Source organism: Dermochelys coriacea, chromosome 12, assembly GCF_009764565.3.
Source record: "Dermochelys coriacea isolate rDerCor1 chromosome 12, rDerCor1.pri.v4, whole genome shotgun sequence".
In the NCBI taxonomy this organism is placed as follows: domain Eukaryota; kingdom Metazoa; phylum Chordata; order Testudines; family Dermochelyidae; genus Dermochelys; species Dermochelys coriacea.
This window is the reverse complement of record NC_050079.1, coordinates 4,094,250-4,112,523: the sequence shown is the minus strand read 5'-3', so window position 1 is coordinate 4,112,523 and position 18,274 is coordinate 4,094,250. Positions and strand designations below refer to the sequence as shown.

General features: G+C 49.4%; 1 protein-coding gene across 1 annotated transcript; it reads left to right on the top strand.

Annotated features, from left to right (window-relative positions):
- The first annotated feature begins 504 nt into the window (after positions 1 to 504).
- On the top strand, positions 505 to 9,065 carry ZNF319 (zinc finger protein 319). Its single transcript, XM_038368175.2, has 2 exons — positions 505 to 778; positions 4,922 to 9,065. Exon 2 carries the CDS (start codon positions 5,230 to 5,232, stop codon positions 6,877 to 6,879), a length of 1,650 nt encoding a protein of 549 aa, XP_038224103.1. The 5' UTR covers positions 505 to 778; positions 4,922 to 5,229; the 3' UTR covers positions 6,880 to 9,065.
- Positions 9,066 to 18,274: the final 9,209 nt, after the last annotated feature.

Genomic DNA, 18,274 nt, shown 5'->3' with positions numbered 1-18,274 from the left:
CTCGCAGGCTGGAGGCTCTTTTCCGTGCCCCCCGAGGGCACCTCACCCGTGGCACCATCCCCCCCCGGGGCCCCGAGCGAGGAAGCCAGGCTGACCGTCCCTGGGCCCAAAGCCCGGGCGTGTGCAGTAGCGGGTGGAGCATGAGTGAGCGGGGATCTTTACGGGGGAAGCGGGGGCCAGCCTGCGGCGCCCGGTGTACGTGGGGCGCGGGGAGGGGCCGTCTCGGGCCGCTGAGATCACTGCACACGCCTCTAGGCCCCGGGGATCAGGCCGCGGCCAAGACTTCCCCAGAGTGGCCCCTGCCCAGTCCGTGGGGGGCAACCGCCTGCCCCGCGGCCAGGGCCAGCACGGCCCCCCCCGCCTGTCCGAGTCCTCTCCCCGCCCCTTGGTGCCCGGGGTAAGCGGCCCCCGGAAGCTCCCGTCGCGCCCCGGCAGGGGGCAGTGTGGGCGCGCAGTTCCCCCCGCGGTCCGGCGGGGGAAGCCGCCCCCCCCCCCGCCTCGGCCCCTCCCTCGGCCCCGCCTCCTCCGCCTCCCTCCATCCCGGGGCCCGCAGCCGCCGCCCAGAGTCGAGCGGGCCCCACCCGGCAGCGGGACGCCCCCAGCGCCGAGCCGCCGGCTGCCCGCCTGGCCTCCGCCTCGGCCCCCGTTCTCCGGCTTGCGCCGCCGGCCGCGGCCGCTACGTCAGCTCGGGGATCGGCAGGAGCCCGCAGGCCGCGGCCCCCGGGACCCAGCCGGGCTGACACAGGCCGCCCCACCCCCCGCCGGGCCCGGCCTGCAGGTGAGCGGGGAGCCGGGAGCGCCGGGGCCGGGCGGCGCCCCTCCCCCTGCGGCCTCCCCGCCCCCCCCCGCCGGGGGCTCGCCCCGGACCCGGGGCTCCCGCGCCCCGAGTGCTGGAGGGTGCCCGGCACAGTGGGGCTTCCCGTGGCCCGGTGGGGCTTCCCCTGCCCCCTCCCTCCGCTGTCAGTGGGGGATCCCCGCCGCTCCCCTCTCTAGGGGGCCGGGTCCCAAATCCTGGGGGTGTCCCCGGCCCTGCCCACCCCAGCCGGCGCTGGGGGCTGTGTGGTTCCGCGACCCGCTGCTTCGGGGCCAGCCTGTCCCTGGGGGAGCCCTGCCGCTCCTCCTCCTCCCACCCCGGGAGCGGTTCCTCCTTGAGACAGGGTCCGCTTATTTAATTGTGTCTGTTTTTGTTTGTTTCCTCCCTCCTCCCCAGCTCTACTCCCAGATTTGTCTCGTGTCTCTCCCTTCCCCTTCCCCTGCATTTTTTCTTCCTCCCAGCTGGAAATGTCCCCAGCTTCACACGTAGGACACGGTCTGGAAAGAGGAGGGTTTTTACTTCCAAGTAAAGGAAACACACACACACACACACATATATATATATATATATATATATATATATATATATATATATATATATTTATCTGTAAGTTAAACTTCGTGGTTTGGATGTCTCACCTTAAGGTCTGGTTGGACAGGGGGTGTAATATGAATGGCACGGAGGGGGAGGCTTTATTTTTAAAGCCTGTCATGTTTATATGCTCATTACAAAGAGGACTTTCAGTGGGGTATTTGTAGCGTTTCCTGCTTCTCTTTACGTATTTTAACTATCTTGTGAGTTCTTCATAACCTAACGGTGTAGTTTGTTCTAGTCAGCACTGGGTTTCCTTTGATCCCACCAGGGTGAGAGCTGAATAGAGGGCTGAATGTGGGGTAGCTTACTAGATCGTAGGGTAAAAAGGTCTTTGAGGAACAAGTAGTAGCTGAGGGTGCTTGGTTTCGTCTGAAGCTCTAGCTGTATCTTCTAATGGGGAGTTGTTAAACATATTTAATAAGCATATTAACGTTAAGGGTACGCTGCAGATGACAAATGCCAGGAAACTCGGAGGAACGCTTGTGCTGGAGTAAACCTGCGGGAACAGACCGCTTAATTAAGGCACAGGCCTGTGCTGTGATTTCCTCTCTGCCCCTTGCTGCTGTGAATCTACTTGGGTTGGATTCTGAGCCCTACTCTCTTGCATGTAGCCTCTGCTCCTGGCCTGCACTCTGGAGTTATTCTTCTCTTTGGGATGTGTTATTTAGTTGGACTTGGTGCTGTGATTGTGACTTGGAGGCTGAGCGGGAAGTGAAGCTGGGCCTGAAATGGAGAGGTGGGGATCAGAACACAAATTGCCTCATAACAAAAAGGCAAGAGAAATGATGCGCAGAAGGTGCAAATTATTGTGCAGAAGGTCCAGATTATGTTTCAGATGGCTACATTGCCAGCCTTTTCTCCAGCTTGAGAGTACCTCTTTCATTCTGACGCTCTTATTAAAGCAGGGGTGGCCAACCTGAGCCTGAGAGGGAGCCAGAATTTACCAATGGACGTTGCCAAAGAGCCACAGTAATACGTCAGCTTCCCCCCCCCCCCCGCTTTCAGTGCCTTCCACCCACCAGCAGCCCCACTGATCAACGGTTTCATGGCATGCGGGGGGGGGGGAGCAAGGGCAAGGCAGACTCAGGGGAGGGGACAGGAAGGAGTGGAGTGGGGGCAGAGCCAGGGGTTGAGCAGTGAGCACCCCCTGGCGCATTGGGAAGTTGGTGCCTGTAGCTCCAGCCCCGGAGTCAGGGCCTATACAAGGAGCCGTATATTAACTTCTGAAGAGACACATCTGGCTCCGGAGCTGCAGGTTGGCCACCCCTGTATTAAAGTGTTGTCATCTTCTGTGTCCCACCAAGGGATGAGTCAGACTGAACATCTGCATTAACTTGTTTGTTTATATCAATATACCCAGGTTGGTATTTCCTAACTGCTTTGTTTATTTGGGTATTACCGAGCCGTTTCCATACTGCATCAGGCCATAGTCCAGAGTGCGGTCCCTGCTTATCTATCAGACTGCATAACAGCTAACTATAGATTAAACCTGCCCACAGGGGAAGTTTTTCTTCTTCCTGGGCAGTTAGTGGTTGGCTTATGCCCTGAAACATGAGATTACCTATTCTTAAAGTCTTATTCCAGCTAGTGTAACTGCAGATATTCTTTTAGTATAAATAGTTCTAAATTAAAACTGGGGATAGGGTGGAATATGCGGGATTGGAAAGGGAGATCCCAGTGAAGCTGCCAGCTGTAAAGAGTTAGGTGGCTTCTCTGAATAGTTCACCATTAAATATAACATTGTAAAGGCAAATTGGTTAGAACAGCATCCTATTGAGTACCAAAATAGTGCAGCTCAATCTGAGCTGAATGCCATGGTGGGCTAGCTGAAGTTTTGGTGGCTTTTTTTGTTTGTTTTTGTTTTTTGTTTTTTTGCCACTGATCACTGATGTGTGAGACAGTTGCAGCAATGAGTGGGAGACTAAGTCATCAGTTTCTGCTGAATCCAAAGTCGCCTGTTAATGGGAAACTAATATGAAAGATGGAGCTTTTGAGCAGGGCCTGGGATAGTGGTCCAGTAGGAATATCGGTACCCTCCTTCCTCCCTAGAGGTGGTGGTGGAATTCTTGCCAGGGGATTGGCCTGCTCCTGGGACTCGCTGTTACCTCACTATCTTTCTCTTCTATCTATAATAGATTTAGTCTTCTTACTAGCAGGTAAATTTTCTTAATCCCATGTTACGAATCAGGAAGGGTTACAATTCTGGTTGAGTCGTCTTTGTGAGGCAGAAAATGTGATACCTTTCATTGGGGGCAATGAGTAAACTTACGCACAAGTTTGTAGGCTCCAGTGATCCTCCCTTCAGCAGTTTGGCAATCTCTGTAACCAACCAATCACATACTCTGGCCACGTTCACTAAAAGACCTATATGGCTACAAACACTTTTTTGGGTGCTGTGATCTGTCTGTAAGACTTTGCTCTAGTCTAATGGGTTAATGTCATGTGGCCCATCATAAGTAGAGTAGTTGTTTCCCTGGAGCCCTCTTGTTCTTCCTAGTCTCAAAATAAGAAGATATCTTATTCACTTGAATCCCCTCTTTAGTGAGGCTGTTTCATTTCTACAGCTGTGGTGTCAGGTACACTAACAAAGTTGGGGATTGGAAGTAAATCCTGAAATATCAGAGACTGTTTCCCCGAGTGAGCCTTTAGTACTCAACCAGTCCTAACTGGATCAGAGTAGACTCTGCTTGTGATGTTATATTTCGGTGTAAAACTTGATTGGCTCTTAGCATACAGCAGTGTGTATCTACCTCCTTGGACTGCACAAAGTGAGACAACATTTTGGTTTTAGTAGGTGTGTTGAATCCCAGCAGACCCTGTCACACTCCTGTGCGGTGATTTTTTTCATATGAGTTTGTGGAGGGCAGTATTTTTAGTCGGACTAGGGTCTGTATGTCCTCTTGAGTGAGGTTCACATGAAATAATTAGAAAGGTTGGGTTTGTCTTTTGGCGAGCAATCTGCTTTTGCTGTCTCTAGCCAATGGTTTCATAACAAGTGAATGCATGGGGATTTGAAATTGAAACATTGATTAAATTGATCCAGTTGACTACATAGTTTTCTCTGCTGAGAATTTAGGAGAGAGATGGTGACAGGTCATTAGATAGTCTCAATCTGTGCCCCAAATGGAGGCAAAAGAATCCCCAGACTCTCTGTAAACTGAAACAGCCACAGCCACATGTACACCTGCCTCCCTTTCTGGGCCACCACACTTGATTGAAAATGCAGGGAGCCAAAAAACAAGGCTGCCAGTCATTAGGACAAAGTCTGTCTAATGGGAGTGTGGCTGTCGGGGCAGGACTTGGTCCCTTCTGGTCCTAGGTAAAATTTGGCCTAGACTGTATGTGTTCCTCCTGGTTTGGTTAGTTTTCCCCTTTTTTTGCGCAAGTGTGGCTTGGATAGAATAGGTATAATAGATTATTTTTTAGTCTGATCCGTGGGTTAGACTAGGGTCGAACACACAGTTGTCTTGCTTACCTGTGGGAACTGATGTGAGCTGTCTTCTTTCCTTGCAGAATTGTTCCTTGGAGTGTGTTCCTCACCTTTGCCATCGTGAATGCATCGGGTCAACACGGACAAGGGCCTCCTGTTGTCTTCAAGATACTTTTTTTTTTTTTTTTTTTTTTGCTTCTGGTTTCCATTTAGTTTATCCAAAAAACTTGAGAAGGAGTGCTTTTCATTTGATCCTGAGATCTAGAGTGTGGGCTGGATTCCCCACCCCCAGTTCAGGACCAGCTGCTGGGAATCAGTATCCTCTGAATTGATCCCCTCGACCGAGAAGCTGAAGCTGTGTCTGCTAAAACCCCATTTCTTTTTCCCAAGCATGTCAGAAAGCTGGCAGCAACCACAGCAGCAACCACAACAGCAACAACATCACGCCGGGACAGCAGCACTCTCGGAGCACTCGATCCCTTCGAGCACGGCTGAGAACCCTCTGGGTTGCGCTGTCTACGGCATCCTGCTCCAACCAGACCCCAATCCGCAGCATCACCAGCACCCTCCGATCCAGGCTGGTGAGCCATCCCACAAATGCGGTGTGTGCGGTCACGACCTTACTCACCTGTCCAACCCACATGAGCACCAGTGTCTGCCAGGGCACGACCGCTCCTTCCAGTGCACTCAGTGTCTGAAGATCTTCCACCAGGCTACTGATCTACTTGAGCACCAGTGCATCCAGGTGGAACAGAAGCCCTTCGTGTGTGGGGTCTGCAAGATGGGCTTCTCCCTGCTGACCTCCCTAGCGCAGCACCACAACGTGCACAACGGCAGCGCCGTGAAGTGCTCCATCTGTGAGAAGACCTACAAGCCGCCCGAGGTGGAGCACTCCCAAGCCCTTGACTCATTGGAGAAGCCCTACAGCTGCTCCATTTGCCAGAAGACCTTCAAACACCTGTCAGAGCTCTCGCGGCACGAGCGCATCCACACCGGAGAGAAACCTTACAAGTGCACCCTGTGCGACAAGAGCTTCAGTCAGTCGTCGCACCTGGTGCACCACAAGCGGACGCACAGCTCGGAGCGGCCGTACAAGTGCACGGTGTGCGAGAAGACCTTCAAGCACCGCTCGCACCTGGTGCGCCACATGTACGCTCACTCGGGCGAGCACCTTTTCAAGTGCAGTGTCTGTGAGCTGCACTTCAAGGAGTCATCGGAGCTGTTGCACCACCAGTGCACGCCCAGCGGGGAGCGCCCCTTCCGCTGCGGCGAGTGCCACAAGTCTTTCAAGCGCCCCTCCGACCTGCGGCAGCACGAGCGCACGCACAGCGAGGAGCGCCCCTTTAAGTGCGACCTGTGCCAGATGAGCTTCAAGCAGCAGTACGCACTCATGCGCCACCGCCGCACCCACAAGGTGGAGGAGCCCTTCAAGTGCAACCTGTGTGAGAAGGGCTTCGTGCAGCCCTCGCACCTGGTCTATCACCAACACGTGCATGGCATAGAGAACCTGTTCAAGTGCAATGTGTGCCAGAAGGGCTTCAACCAATCCTCGGAGCTGCTGCGGCACAAGTGCGTGCAGAATGCTGAGCGACCTTTCAAGTGCACAGTGTGCAACAAGTCCTACAAGAGGTCCTCTGCCCTACAGAAGCACCAGCTGTCGCACTGCGCCGAGAAGCCGCTCAAGTGCACGCTGTGCGAGAGACGCTTCTTCTCCTCCTCGGAGTTTGTGCAGCACCGCTGTGACCCGGTGCGTGAGAAGCCCCTCAAGTGCCCCGACTGCGAGAAGCGGTTCAAATATGCTTCAGACCTGCAGCGGCACCGGCGTGTGCACACGGGCGAGAAGCCTTACAAGTGCCCATCGTGCGAGAAGGCCTTCAAGCAGCGCGAGCACCTCAACAAGCACCACAGCGTGCACGCCCGGGAGCAGCAGTACAAGTGCATGTGGTGCGGGGAGAGGTTCCTGGACTTGGGCTTGCTGCAGGAGCACAGTGTCCAGCACTCTACTGAGGGGGCGTACCAGGTGGCGGCTTGCTTGCCGTGAGCCTCCTCGGCAGGCTCCGGGGTGCATGCAAACCTCCTCGCCCACCCGCGTCCCTTTCCTGAGCATACAGGATCGATACCCGTACATAGGTGGGGCAGTGGGAGATGGGCTGCTGGCCTGGTTGACAGTGCTCTGGCCTCTTTGTTCTATTCCACCTGTATTAGTGTCTTACTGATCTGCTGGACAATGTGTGAAGAGTCCAGGGGGGTGGAGGAGAAGGGGAGGAAATAGTGAAAGCAAATCATGTACCTGCTTGTCCTTTTCTGGATTGTAGTTCACACTGCACCTGCAGTTCAAAGGGACGTGAGTTTGCAGGTCTCTGCTCAGCTGCCCTCGGGGACTGTAGCGCTTTACACACATCCCCTAGTAACGAGGTTCCCTGAGAGAGCCGGCTGAGTGTCCCCGGCCTTCATAGAGGCTCAGGAACAAGCCAGACCCAGGCACGACTTTCTCCCCAGGCAGTGAAACACTAGGCTTCCATTTTGGGAGCCTTCCTGCTTGTTAGTCCGAATACAGTTAAGTTGCTTAAAGGCAGTTTTGAGTCAGTAGCACTGGCTGACCAAATGGCCCTTGGAGCTCCCCAGACATTTTTCTCATTAGAGTGAGCAGGAGGGAACAGCATCAGGACTGCTGTGCTCCAAATGTACTAAGTCCATTGCTGCTTTTCCAGTCTTTGCTGGCTGTAGAAGTCTGCAAAGGATCCTTTCCCTCTCACCTGACCCCCAGTAACTCTGATGCAGTCTAAGGGTTATATGAATGCTGCACGGTATTTGGCTAGGTCAATCCTCTAGATCTCCAGTACTCCTGGTTCTAGAATTGGCTGAGGACCTTAAGTTTGCAAGCTGCTCACCTGGGGAGAGTCTCTGAATTTCCTAAGAGTTCAGCTGTCTTGAGGCATAGCTCTGCTATTAAGTCTTTAAAACTGCTGCCAACGCAAGCCCTTCTCTTATAGTGCTGCTCAGTGATGCACTTGGAGGGGCATACAATCCCAGCCTCAGGGGGCTCTGTGCTGAAATCGAGAGGTCACCGAGTGGGATCAGCAGTAAAACACTACGGGTTAGGGAAAACACTACTATTAAAATACAACTTGAAAAAAAAATCAGCAAAAGAGAAGTTTGTTTAGAAATGGGTTTGAGGATTTGGGATTGTAATTGAACCTCCCAAATTCTGTGGCATTAAATTGTGATCTTTTGGGGCATGACCTCTTTATTCCGATCAGACAGTGAGTAGGGGAGAATTCATTCTCTCCTGTGTAATTGGCTTCTTGGGAAAGGCAGGTTAGCAGAGGGTCAGGGATGAACGTTCTCCTTTCTGGGCGTGCCTGTGCACCCCTCTTGTTGGCCCCTTATCCCACCTGTATCCTTCGTGGGAATTGCATCTTTATATTGCAGCCAGGAGCCATTTAAAAAAAAAAATCACCATCCTCTGTTTTCCCAATTGACAAGGTTGATCCAGCCCCAAAAGCTGTCGTATACAGAATATTGTTGGCTTCTCACGACCAAGGGTTCAACTAAAGTTTGGCACTTCCTAGGCCAGAGGAGTGCCTGCTGCATTACCCAAAATCCTTTCCTTGCCACCAGCTTGGCTGGCTAGTGTTTGAATTCGGGGCACTCTGGTTGTAACTAGTGAGAGCAGTGGTGGTCAGACTACCTGCATGCTGCCCAAATGGATAGGGCCATAAAAGTTCCATTGTGGGTGACAGAAACCCACATTAACCCTGTAAAAGTCATATCTGTTTTCTCTCAAAGGATCCCCCACTCCGTGTCCACTTCCAGCACCATAAAGAGGATCAGAGCTTATTTCCACAGGGGGCTGGAACAGTTGAAGGAACAGGTCCCAGCAGGGCTGAGTTTTCCTCATGAGCACCTTTAAGGCGTTTAAATGAACCTCTGGCACCTCAGAAGGAGTGACTCAGTCAGTGCTCTTCATATTTCACGCGGCCTCAGAGATGTAGAACTGACTTCTACCAAGTTTTCCGTCTGCGTTTATTTTCCATTTTGCTTTTTTTTTTAAAGCAGTTTGTTAATATTCATTAAAAGAAATCCTGTATAGTTTAATTTGATGTCATTTTGGATCTTTAAAAAGAGAGATTCAGTTCTAGGTAGCTGGTTTTTGATGTTAATATATAGAGTTCAGTGTATCCTTAACTATAGGAGTAAAACTGAAACACAAACAAGAAAAGCTAATCTTGTTCAGGTTGTCTTTATAAGTGAGTAAGATTGAGGGAGTCAGGGAAAGGGGGCATTGGAGGGGACATTGTTAATGGAAATTCAGGATGTGGGGGGAGAACTAAAGAACCAAATTGTTCAACATGCAATACACTTGGCTATAGAGACTATTTTTGTTCCAGCTGCAGAGCGTTTTGCACCAATGCCTTTGGGACACCATTGGGAACCACCAATGCTGGTGAATTGGCTCATAAGATGGTAAACACGCTTAAAAATCAAGAATGGCTCCCAGCGTCCTCCCTCGTTTTGTTTTGACAGCCAGAAGCATTGATAGTTCAGAACCTACAGGTAAATGTTCTGCAGTAAACTGCACCACTGAGATAGAGTAGCAGACCTTGCTCTTATGGGGAGGGATAGCTCAGTGATTTGAGCATTGGCCTGCTAAACCCAGGGTTGTGAGCTCAATCCTTGAGGGGGCCATTTGGGGATCTGGGGCAAAAATTGGGGATTGGCCCTGCTTTGAGCAGGGGTTGGACGAGATGACCTCCTGAGGTCCCTTCCAACCCTGAGATTCTATGATTCTTAGTGTTCTGTCAGCTACTGTATTGAACTTGGCTGTGGAGAGACCAAAAAGTGGATTAATGAGATTCTACTATAGTTAAACAGCAAACAATAGACTTATTATGGGTGGCAAATACTACACCCTCCACAAGAGATAAGAGGGGTGCTGTAAAAGCAGATATGAATGTATAGTAGGCAGCAGTGGTGTGGCATCTACAGTCTCCTAACCCCTTTCAAGTAGGGAGATAAATTGTCTGATATAAAGGCTCCTCTCCTGTTGCATATCAGCAGTACTACTTTTATTAGCAAGATAGTTTCCACTCTTCCTCTGCGCCCACTCTGGTCTCTGTCCCATCCGCTTCAGAGCACCAGCTAGCTCTGGATGCGAAGGATCTGTTCTCAGCTCAGTACCTCTCCCTGGTTTTTGTAGCCAATTTAGAAATATGTGAACCCAGGCTAACCCTCATTGCATTCCCTGCTGGCTCTGGTGCTGTCTCATGCTGTGTTTAGCTGTCTGCTCCAGCCAGAAAATCTATGAGCTGCTGAACTGTTCAGGGCGGGAGCAGGGAGCTAGGCAGCCCAGCGTGTAGCTGGTACCCTGGCTGCTCAGCGCTGGAGTGGGCAGCTGAACTCAGCAGTGGCAGAAGACAGCAGTTCTGTCTTTCCTGCTGTGTGAGTTGTGTCTAAGCTAGTCCCCAAAACAGGGATGGTTGGTGATGAACTGGAAGGGGGTGGAGAGGATGGCTTGTACTGTGCAGTTGTGAGATCTGGCCCTTTTCTGAGAAGGGAACACTTATTTACGCATTTAAGGGATGGAGGATGCTGATGTATGACTGTAGTTGCCAGAGACTCTTCATTTGTGAAGTAAATAGCTAGTGATACACATCAGAAGCTTGCCCCTGATGCCAGTGTTACAGGAATGTTAGACTTGTTCAGGAGTGGCTGGGGAGGCCCTTTGCATGGGGGCTATTCATTTCCACCCACTTTAAGGCACCTTCATGCTGCCAGAGCACCATAAAGGGGTCTTAGAACCAGGCCCAAGATCTCTTCAATCTATGTCCAATCTGTGGAAATGCAGTTCATAGCTGCAACCCTGCAAGCTAGAGGCATGCATTTCTCAGGTCTAGTCACACCCAGGGCTGTTACCTAGCTCTCTGAGGTAGTGTAGATACATCCCAGGAGCCCTAACAGTTGGTAAATGGAGAGGTGACAGTACTGTAGGAAAGGATTTGAGGGTTATAGCACATCACAACATTGAATGAGTCAACTGTGTGATGCAGCTGCAAAAAAGGCTGATCTCATTCTGGGGTGTACTAACAGGAGTCTCACGTGTAAGACACAGGAGGTAACTGTCCCTGTTCTACTCGGCACTGGTTAGGTCCCAGCTGGAGCACTGTGTCCAGGTCTGGGCACCACACTTTAGGAAAGACGTGGACAAATTGGAGAGAGTCCAGGGGAGAGCAACAAAAATGATAAACTGTACAGAAAACCTGACGTATGAAGAAAGGTTAAACAGACTGGGCATGTTTAGTCTTGAAGGACTGAGGAGGGATTCGAGTCTTCAAATATGTTAAGGGCTGCTATAAAGAGGATGGAGACCAGTTGTTCTCCATGTCCGCTGCAGGTAGGACAAGAAGTAATGGGCTTGATCTGCAGCAAGGGAGATTTAGGTTAGCTATTAGGAAAAACTTCCTAACTATAAGGGAAATTAAGCTCTGGAATAGGCTTCCAAGGGAGGTTGTAAGAGTTTTTAAGAACAGGTTGGACAAATACCTATCAGGTATGGCCTAGGTTTACTTGCTCCTGCCTCTGCCCAGGGGGCTGCATTAGATGACCTCTTGAGGTCCCTTCCAGCCTTACACTTCTGTGATTCTATGTGTGACTTCAGGACTACAGCTGGCTTGTTCTGTTTGGTAACAGTGCAGTCCAGTTCCACTTAAAGCTGGTTGCCCTAACGGCCGATGACAGCATCTGTTGCAGGAGCAGATTACTAATCAGGTGTACGTGGCCATACCTTTGATTGGGAGTGTTCAAATGCTGTTCCTGGGATGAGGGCAGGGTGGGGACAAGTTATGTGGTAGAACTGATGTTATAGCCCTGGATTTTTATTAGGTAAAGAAAATTGTTTAACTAAAAGCTGTTCCCTTGAAGATGTTTAGGTTGGGGAAAAGAGGGTTGGTTTACATTGCTGTGCCTTTCAGAGTCAGGTTTTTTGTTTTTGTTTTTTAAACTGGAGTAAATGGTAGAAATAGTAGAACATGATCTTGCTAGAGAAACCCCCCCCCCCCGGTTCTGCTCCTGGGGGGGCTCAGGAAGCTGATACAGTGGCCGCTTTTCCAAAGCGGGTTATGATGACGCTATCCTACAGGGCGGAAGGGCTCATCTGCTATTGACTGTTTTCAGTTGACATTTTATTTTCAAACCAAAGAGCAAATGTGGCCAAAGCCTCTATGGGGTAAAACGTGTTAAACTCTGTATCTGTGTTGCACTTCCTTTCTCTTCCATTCTGACGTTTATAGAGAGACACGGCTGGGGTATCCGTAGCCCCACACTCTGGTTTCAAAAGATACTCCTGCTAACAGTCCCGGCCAGCTTTAACTCAGCCTTGATAAAATATTGTTCACCGATGAGTTTAGTTTCCCTGAGCGCAGAAAGCCGGGCACAATAGCTTAATAGCTAATGTGCTCAGTTCTTCATAGCTGTGTATTTGCCTCCAGGAAGGAGAAAGTCCTTCTTATCCATCTCTTTCTGTCCTCCGCCCTTTTCCTGTTTCCCTTCCTTCAGCATAGCCACAGGAGGCCTTGACATCTTTATTTTCTCCCTCCCCATGTCTCTTGTGTGCTGTTCAGCAGTCTTTGGGGATTATCTTTTTATAACCACCTAGGTTTGCTTTGCACCTCTTACGTTGGCTTTGCTCTTTGTAAAGGATGGTACCTTTTTCCCTTTTGATTATTTTTCTATAATGGATTTCTTTAAAATAAATACCTTTCGGAGACCAGTGGTAGTTCTCATTTACTTGAAGACCTCTAATGGTGGGGATTTTAAAGGAACCTGATGGGTGAGGTGCTCAGTTCCATTGAATTCCAGTGGGATTTGAGCAACTAACTCAATTGCAGTCTACAGAGCCATGGCCCTGAGTGGCACAGCCAAAGCTAGGAAAGGATTTGCGCAGCCCTGTTCCTCATTCTCTTTTAGGGTCAGTTCCATCCTGGGCATGTCAGTTTAGCCTTGCATGCGGGGATGTTGGCAACAAAGTATGGGGAAAGTGTGTCCCAATGCTCCTGTGTAGGAAACTGAGGTTGCGGAGCTAAGAGGAGACTGGTCAGCATAGCTGTAAAACAGGCGCTAGCCTGAGACTGTCTACGCTACCGTGGGTTTGATGCTCCGGCAATGGATGCACTGGGGGTTGATTTAATGGGTTTAGGTCAAGTCCCACTAAATTGATGGCAGAGCGGTCTCCGATCAATCCCGGTACTCCACCAGGAACAAGAGGAGTAAGGTAAGTCAACGGGAGAGTGTTGACCCAGGGCGGTGTAGACACTGCAGTAAGTTAACCTAAGCTACGTCGACACCAGCTACATTATTCACATAGCTGGAGTTGTGCAACATAGATCCATTTACCGCGGTAATGTAGACATAGCCTGAGGAGTTGCAGTTTCTCCAATAAATTATGTCCATTGACGCTGTCAAGGCAAATCTTGGTAGTAACTTAGTGGAGGGCCCTAAAGGGTTCATGTGGTAGAAATGGTCAGGTAGTGGTGTATCGTGATGCACACTGACACTGTGAAGATGGAATTTAAAAAACTTCAATCTCTCCTTAAATGGTTGTTCCTACTACTGCCTGTGGGGCTGTCACGCTGTAGCTCTCAAGGTGGAAGGATATCCTGGCTTCACCATGATGGGTACGATCTACTTGTACCTGTGCCCTGGGATCAGTTGTCTGATCTTGGTCCCATATTCAGTGATTGTGTAGGGGCATGATGCGGAGCGAGGTTGTCCCTCTTAGAGCTGGGTGCTAATGTGTGTGCTCAGCGCTGGGTTGCCATGTGGCTTCTGGAGGAGTTGGTGCTGATGAAAGTGAAAAATAAAGGGGAAAAACTGGAGGATGGATGAGGACAAAAGTGGCCTGTGACAATGGGTTGGCACAATCTCCTGGCTCTCCGCTGGAATAACTTGCCTGCGAGATGTTTTTGGCGAGGAGAAGAGCACTTTTTTATTTCCTTCGGGCATTGCAGTCAACCCAGGACTGCAGCTGGTAACTGGGTGTTAACTAATGATGCAAAAACCTTAACCTTGAATGTTAACTATTCTTGATCAAGTTGTGACACGCTGAGTTAACTCGCAGGAAGATTTCTGTTCCTGTATATGCAGACAGCCCATAGAGATGCAATAAGGACAGGCAAGTATGAATTTTGGGCTACCACTCCGTCTTGGGTTCTGGCAACTTGAGCGTCTCTTGTGATTTGGGATCCACTTTGTTCCTGCCATGCATGTTCCCTGCTGGCCATCTTAAAGCGCATTACAGACATCCAGGAACTGAGTCTCCCAATGTCCCTAGACCTCTGAGAGCGATTCCCTTTGCCAGAACCCCAAGGTGGATTTCTAACACCTAACTCCAGGTGCTTGTCTCTAAAGTTTTATATGATCCATGGATCTGATTTCTTTTCAGGGGCAGTTCTTCGGTGCAGTGGAGCCGGGTCAGTAGCAGAGGGCTTGTTGGCCCACCCACAGTCTCTGATGGGGTGAGGTTATAGGTGGATCCGCATAACCTATGGTTGTGACTCCGTGCCTGTGAATTAGCAGGGCTGTGTGAGATTGTACTCGTGAGCGATGAGGCTTCTGTGTGGCTTGCAGTGCCTTTAACACTGCTCTCTGTGTGTTAAGACTGTATCCCATACGTACGTGTGTGTGTGTATGTGTGTGTATATATTGTATTAATACGTCCAGATCTCCTGTGTGATTGTCAAATGGTTTTGCTCTACTAATAAATTTATAGTTATTTATACCTTCTTGTGGGTGTGTAAGGTTTCTAGAGGGGGACATCACGCATGACCCCTCTTTCCCTGGGCATTTATCCTTCTTTTGTAAATCTACTCCTGGGGCTGCTCCTGTTTTTGAGCATCTGTGGAGGGAAAAACAATAGCGTGTGCTGCTGATACTGAAGGTCACGAAATGGGAAAACGTTCAGGATTCAAGCTGCTAAAACTAAAACAAAAGAGGAAAAAGTTTTGATGTGCTCCACTCCTGCTAGAAATGAGCGCTTTGTTTTCTTTTGTCTCATCTGCTGGCGTTCCCTGGATGGAAGGATATGGCCAAAGGCTTCCACTGCCGCCAGCTTAGCAGCGACGGCTCTAGGCGCTCTGTGGCTCCAGTACAGTTAGTAATGGTTTAATTGGTGAAATGGATCGATTCCTGCTCCAAGGATCCTGGTTCCATGGAAGGCTCCCACAGTGTCGAAGGGAGCTCTGCTTCTCACTCATTGCTCATCTAGTCATTGCAATGTAATGACTCTGTGGTTTGGCGGCGAATTGGGCAGAAACCAGGCACAGAAATTCTCAAATGCACGAAGATATTCTCCCCTCCACCCACTCCGTCGTGCGGGTTTTATTTTGGCGAGATAATGGAGATGCAAAGAGGAAAATAGTTTTGCCTGTTTGTGGCCCCACTTCTCTCCCAGGTTTAGATCTCCAGGGGGATAGGGAAGAACATACAGTCCAGCAGCACACGATTAATGTCAGGGGGGTTGAGATGGCAGAGCTGTGTAACTCTGAAAACGAGAGACCCAGATCAGGAATGAGGGATCTCTTGACATCAAAACTCACGCTGCAACAAATGTAGCCGGTTTTCCTCCTCATTTTTAGGTGTCTCCCTTGGGATCCTATCCTGTAGCAGTAGCACCTTCAAAACATTTCTCCCTTCTAAATGGTCCTGCTTATAAATATACAGCCATAGATCTCAAAGCACTATGACAAAGGAAGGGTAAGTAGTCTCTGCATTTTACAGGTTGGGGAAGGAGGCGCATAGAGGGAAAGTGACTTCGTGGCAAAGCTGGGAACAGAACCCAGGTCTGTGTTAAGTAGCACTTGCATCAGTGAATGAAATTCTTGGCTTCCTAGAAACAGCCCATAATGTCACTGCACTATGTGGACAGCATGTTACATTTTCCTGGTTTTGAGGGGGCGGGAAAATGTTCCAATTCTGTATCCTAGAAGTTGGATCTATTGCATGCTTAGATCCTTTATTGTGAAGAGAGACTTGCCTGAGACTTTGACCCCCTAACCTGGGCAGAGCAGCATCATATGGCTGGGAAACCTTTAATTAAGGCCTAGATCAGCGTTTCTCAAATGTGGCCACCGTGGGGGCTTTTCTTGCAGCCACAGCCTCCTGGATGGTGATTCTGGGAGGGAGGGAGAACAAAGCAAAGGCCCCTCCCCCAGGGTTGCCAGCAGGGGTTGGTCCCTGCCCCCTTCTAGAGCCATGAACACTAGGAGCAGGCAACCAGTGTGAGTTCTCCACCTTCTTGGGGGCAGTGGGGCTTGGGCTTTGGGCTTCAGCCCTGGGGTGGTGGGCGGCAGGCTCTGGCCATGCGGCAGCAGCAGGCTCTGTCCCCCAGTCGCAGGGCTTCAGGCTCTGGCCCTGGGCTCACCCCCCCCCCCACATTGTCCCTGGATCCCGCCCTGCTCACCCGTGCAGCAGGATTCCAGGCTCCAACCCCAGACTCACCCCCATTGCCCTGACCTTCGCTTCCAACTCCCCATCCAGTCCTCCATCGCCCCGGCCATCCTGCCTCCTTACCCACCTCCCCATCCAGGGTTTAATTTGTTCCTCAGCTTGCTGGGGCTGAGTAAGTCTGCTGTGAAAAGTGATATTAACAAAAATACGAACATCACTTTTCACAATAGCAGACTTACTAGCTAGCAAGTCTTTTTAAAAAAAAAAAAAAAAAAAATCGACCCAAAGAAGCAAAACACGCAAAGCACCTTTTGTGTTTCTCTTCTGTTTAGGTCCAGTAAAGAATAGGGACAACTGTATATTATTTTTATTATTGAGTCTGCAAAAAAAAACAAACCCCTACATAAATAAATTACAATAATTTGGACATGTATATGTGCATATTTATTTATTTTTTTTCCTAAAGTTAATTAAGTATTTTAGGAAAAAATTGTCAGAGTGGCCACCAGCAAGAGTTGGTGGCCTCACTCGAGGCCAGCAAAATATTTGTTGTGAGAACCCCTGGCCTAGATCTGTCAGGAGGGTGGTGCTGGCAATTCAGCTAGGTGGCTGCCTTCCCTTCTGGGTCAGTATTGAGTGAGTGGCTCTGTGCTGCTGGGGTTCCTGGCTTTTTGGAGGGGGGGGGAGAGAGAGAAGCATGGTTCTGACCACATGCCATTAAAACTTCTGTGGCATGTTTTTCAAGCCTTGTATCTAATTATTGATGTAAATGGGGGGTGGGGGTTCCCCCTCACCACTGCCTGGCTTCCTTATTCTTTGTAAGGTTATTTCCAAGCCAGACATGGGGCGGGGGGAGTTAAATTGTGTTTTAGGGTTTTAAAATATGGAACTGTTTGAACTTTGTTCTAGAGCATCAGATAATATTGTATGTCTTTGGGGCAGGTTCACTCCCCAAACACTGGCAGCTTTGTACAGTAAGCGTTTTTTGACTTGGAATTCACTAAATAACAATAAAACCAAGAAATCTGCATAAATCAGAGGGTTAAGAGCTGGCTAAATTCTAACGAGTAATAAGTAGAGCTGGCCAAACGAAGGGAACACGACTGCTCAAAATGGTTCCTGTTTCACAGGTTCAAAGTTGGAGGGGTCCCCCTCTTTTTTTTATTATTTTGCAATAGCTTTTGAAACTGCGATAGACATTTGTCGTTTATGAAAAACACTGTTTTGTTACTGAAAACTGGGATTTGGTCAATGAGGAGTTTCAGTAATTTAGAAAACGTCTTTGAGAAATGAATGATGTCATGGAAAGGTGTTTAGAAAAGAGAATATCCACAACGGTGACAATTTCTCATCAAACTTAGTTTTGGGGTTTTGTTTTTTGTTTTTTTTTTGTTTTTTTTTTTTTTTTGAAAAGGCTGTTCTGTGATTGGAAAAACCTCTTCTGTGTCTACCCCCACCACCACTCTTAGTAACTTGTTGGTGCTACTCTGGAATTCTCCTACCAGCTTGTGTTTCCTGTGATGGTATTTGCATTGTTCAGTGCTGCTTTGGGTTGTTTAAGGGCTACTGCTTTTCCCATTCCACAAATCAGGAGACCAGAGTTCTGTTCCTGGTTCTGACACTGATTAGCTGAGTGACCATGGGCACGTCCCCTCATGGCCTCACTTTCCCCATCTAAAATGTTTGAGAGGGTTGGTAGCAGTGTCCAGTCAATCCTCCTTGTCCAGACTACTCGATGTTTTGTGTATTGTTAACATGTTTGCTCTGTGTCGTCTCCTCTGTAAAGTAAGCACTTCTAATCTTTTCACTGGCTCTGTTGGCCTTGAAAACGTCTCCTGTAGTCATTCTCAGTCTAACTTTAAACCAGCATAAAGAAAAGGAGTACTTGTGGCACCTTAGAGACTAACACATTTATTTGAGCATAAGCTTTCGTGAGCTACAGCTCACTTCATCGGATGCATTTGGTGAAGAGAGCTGTAGCTCACGAAAGCTTA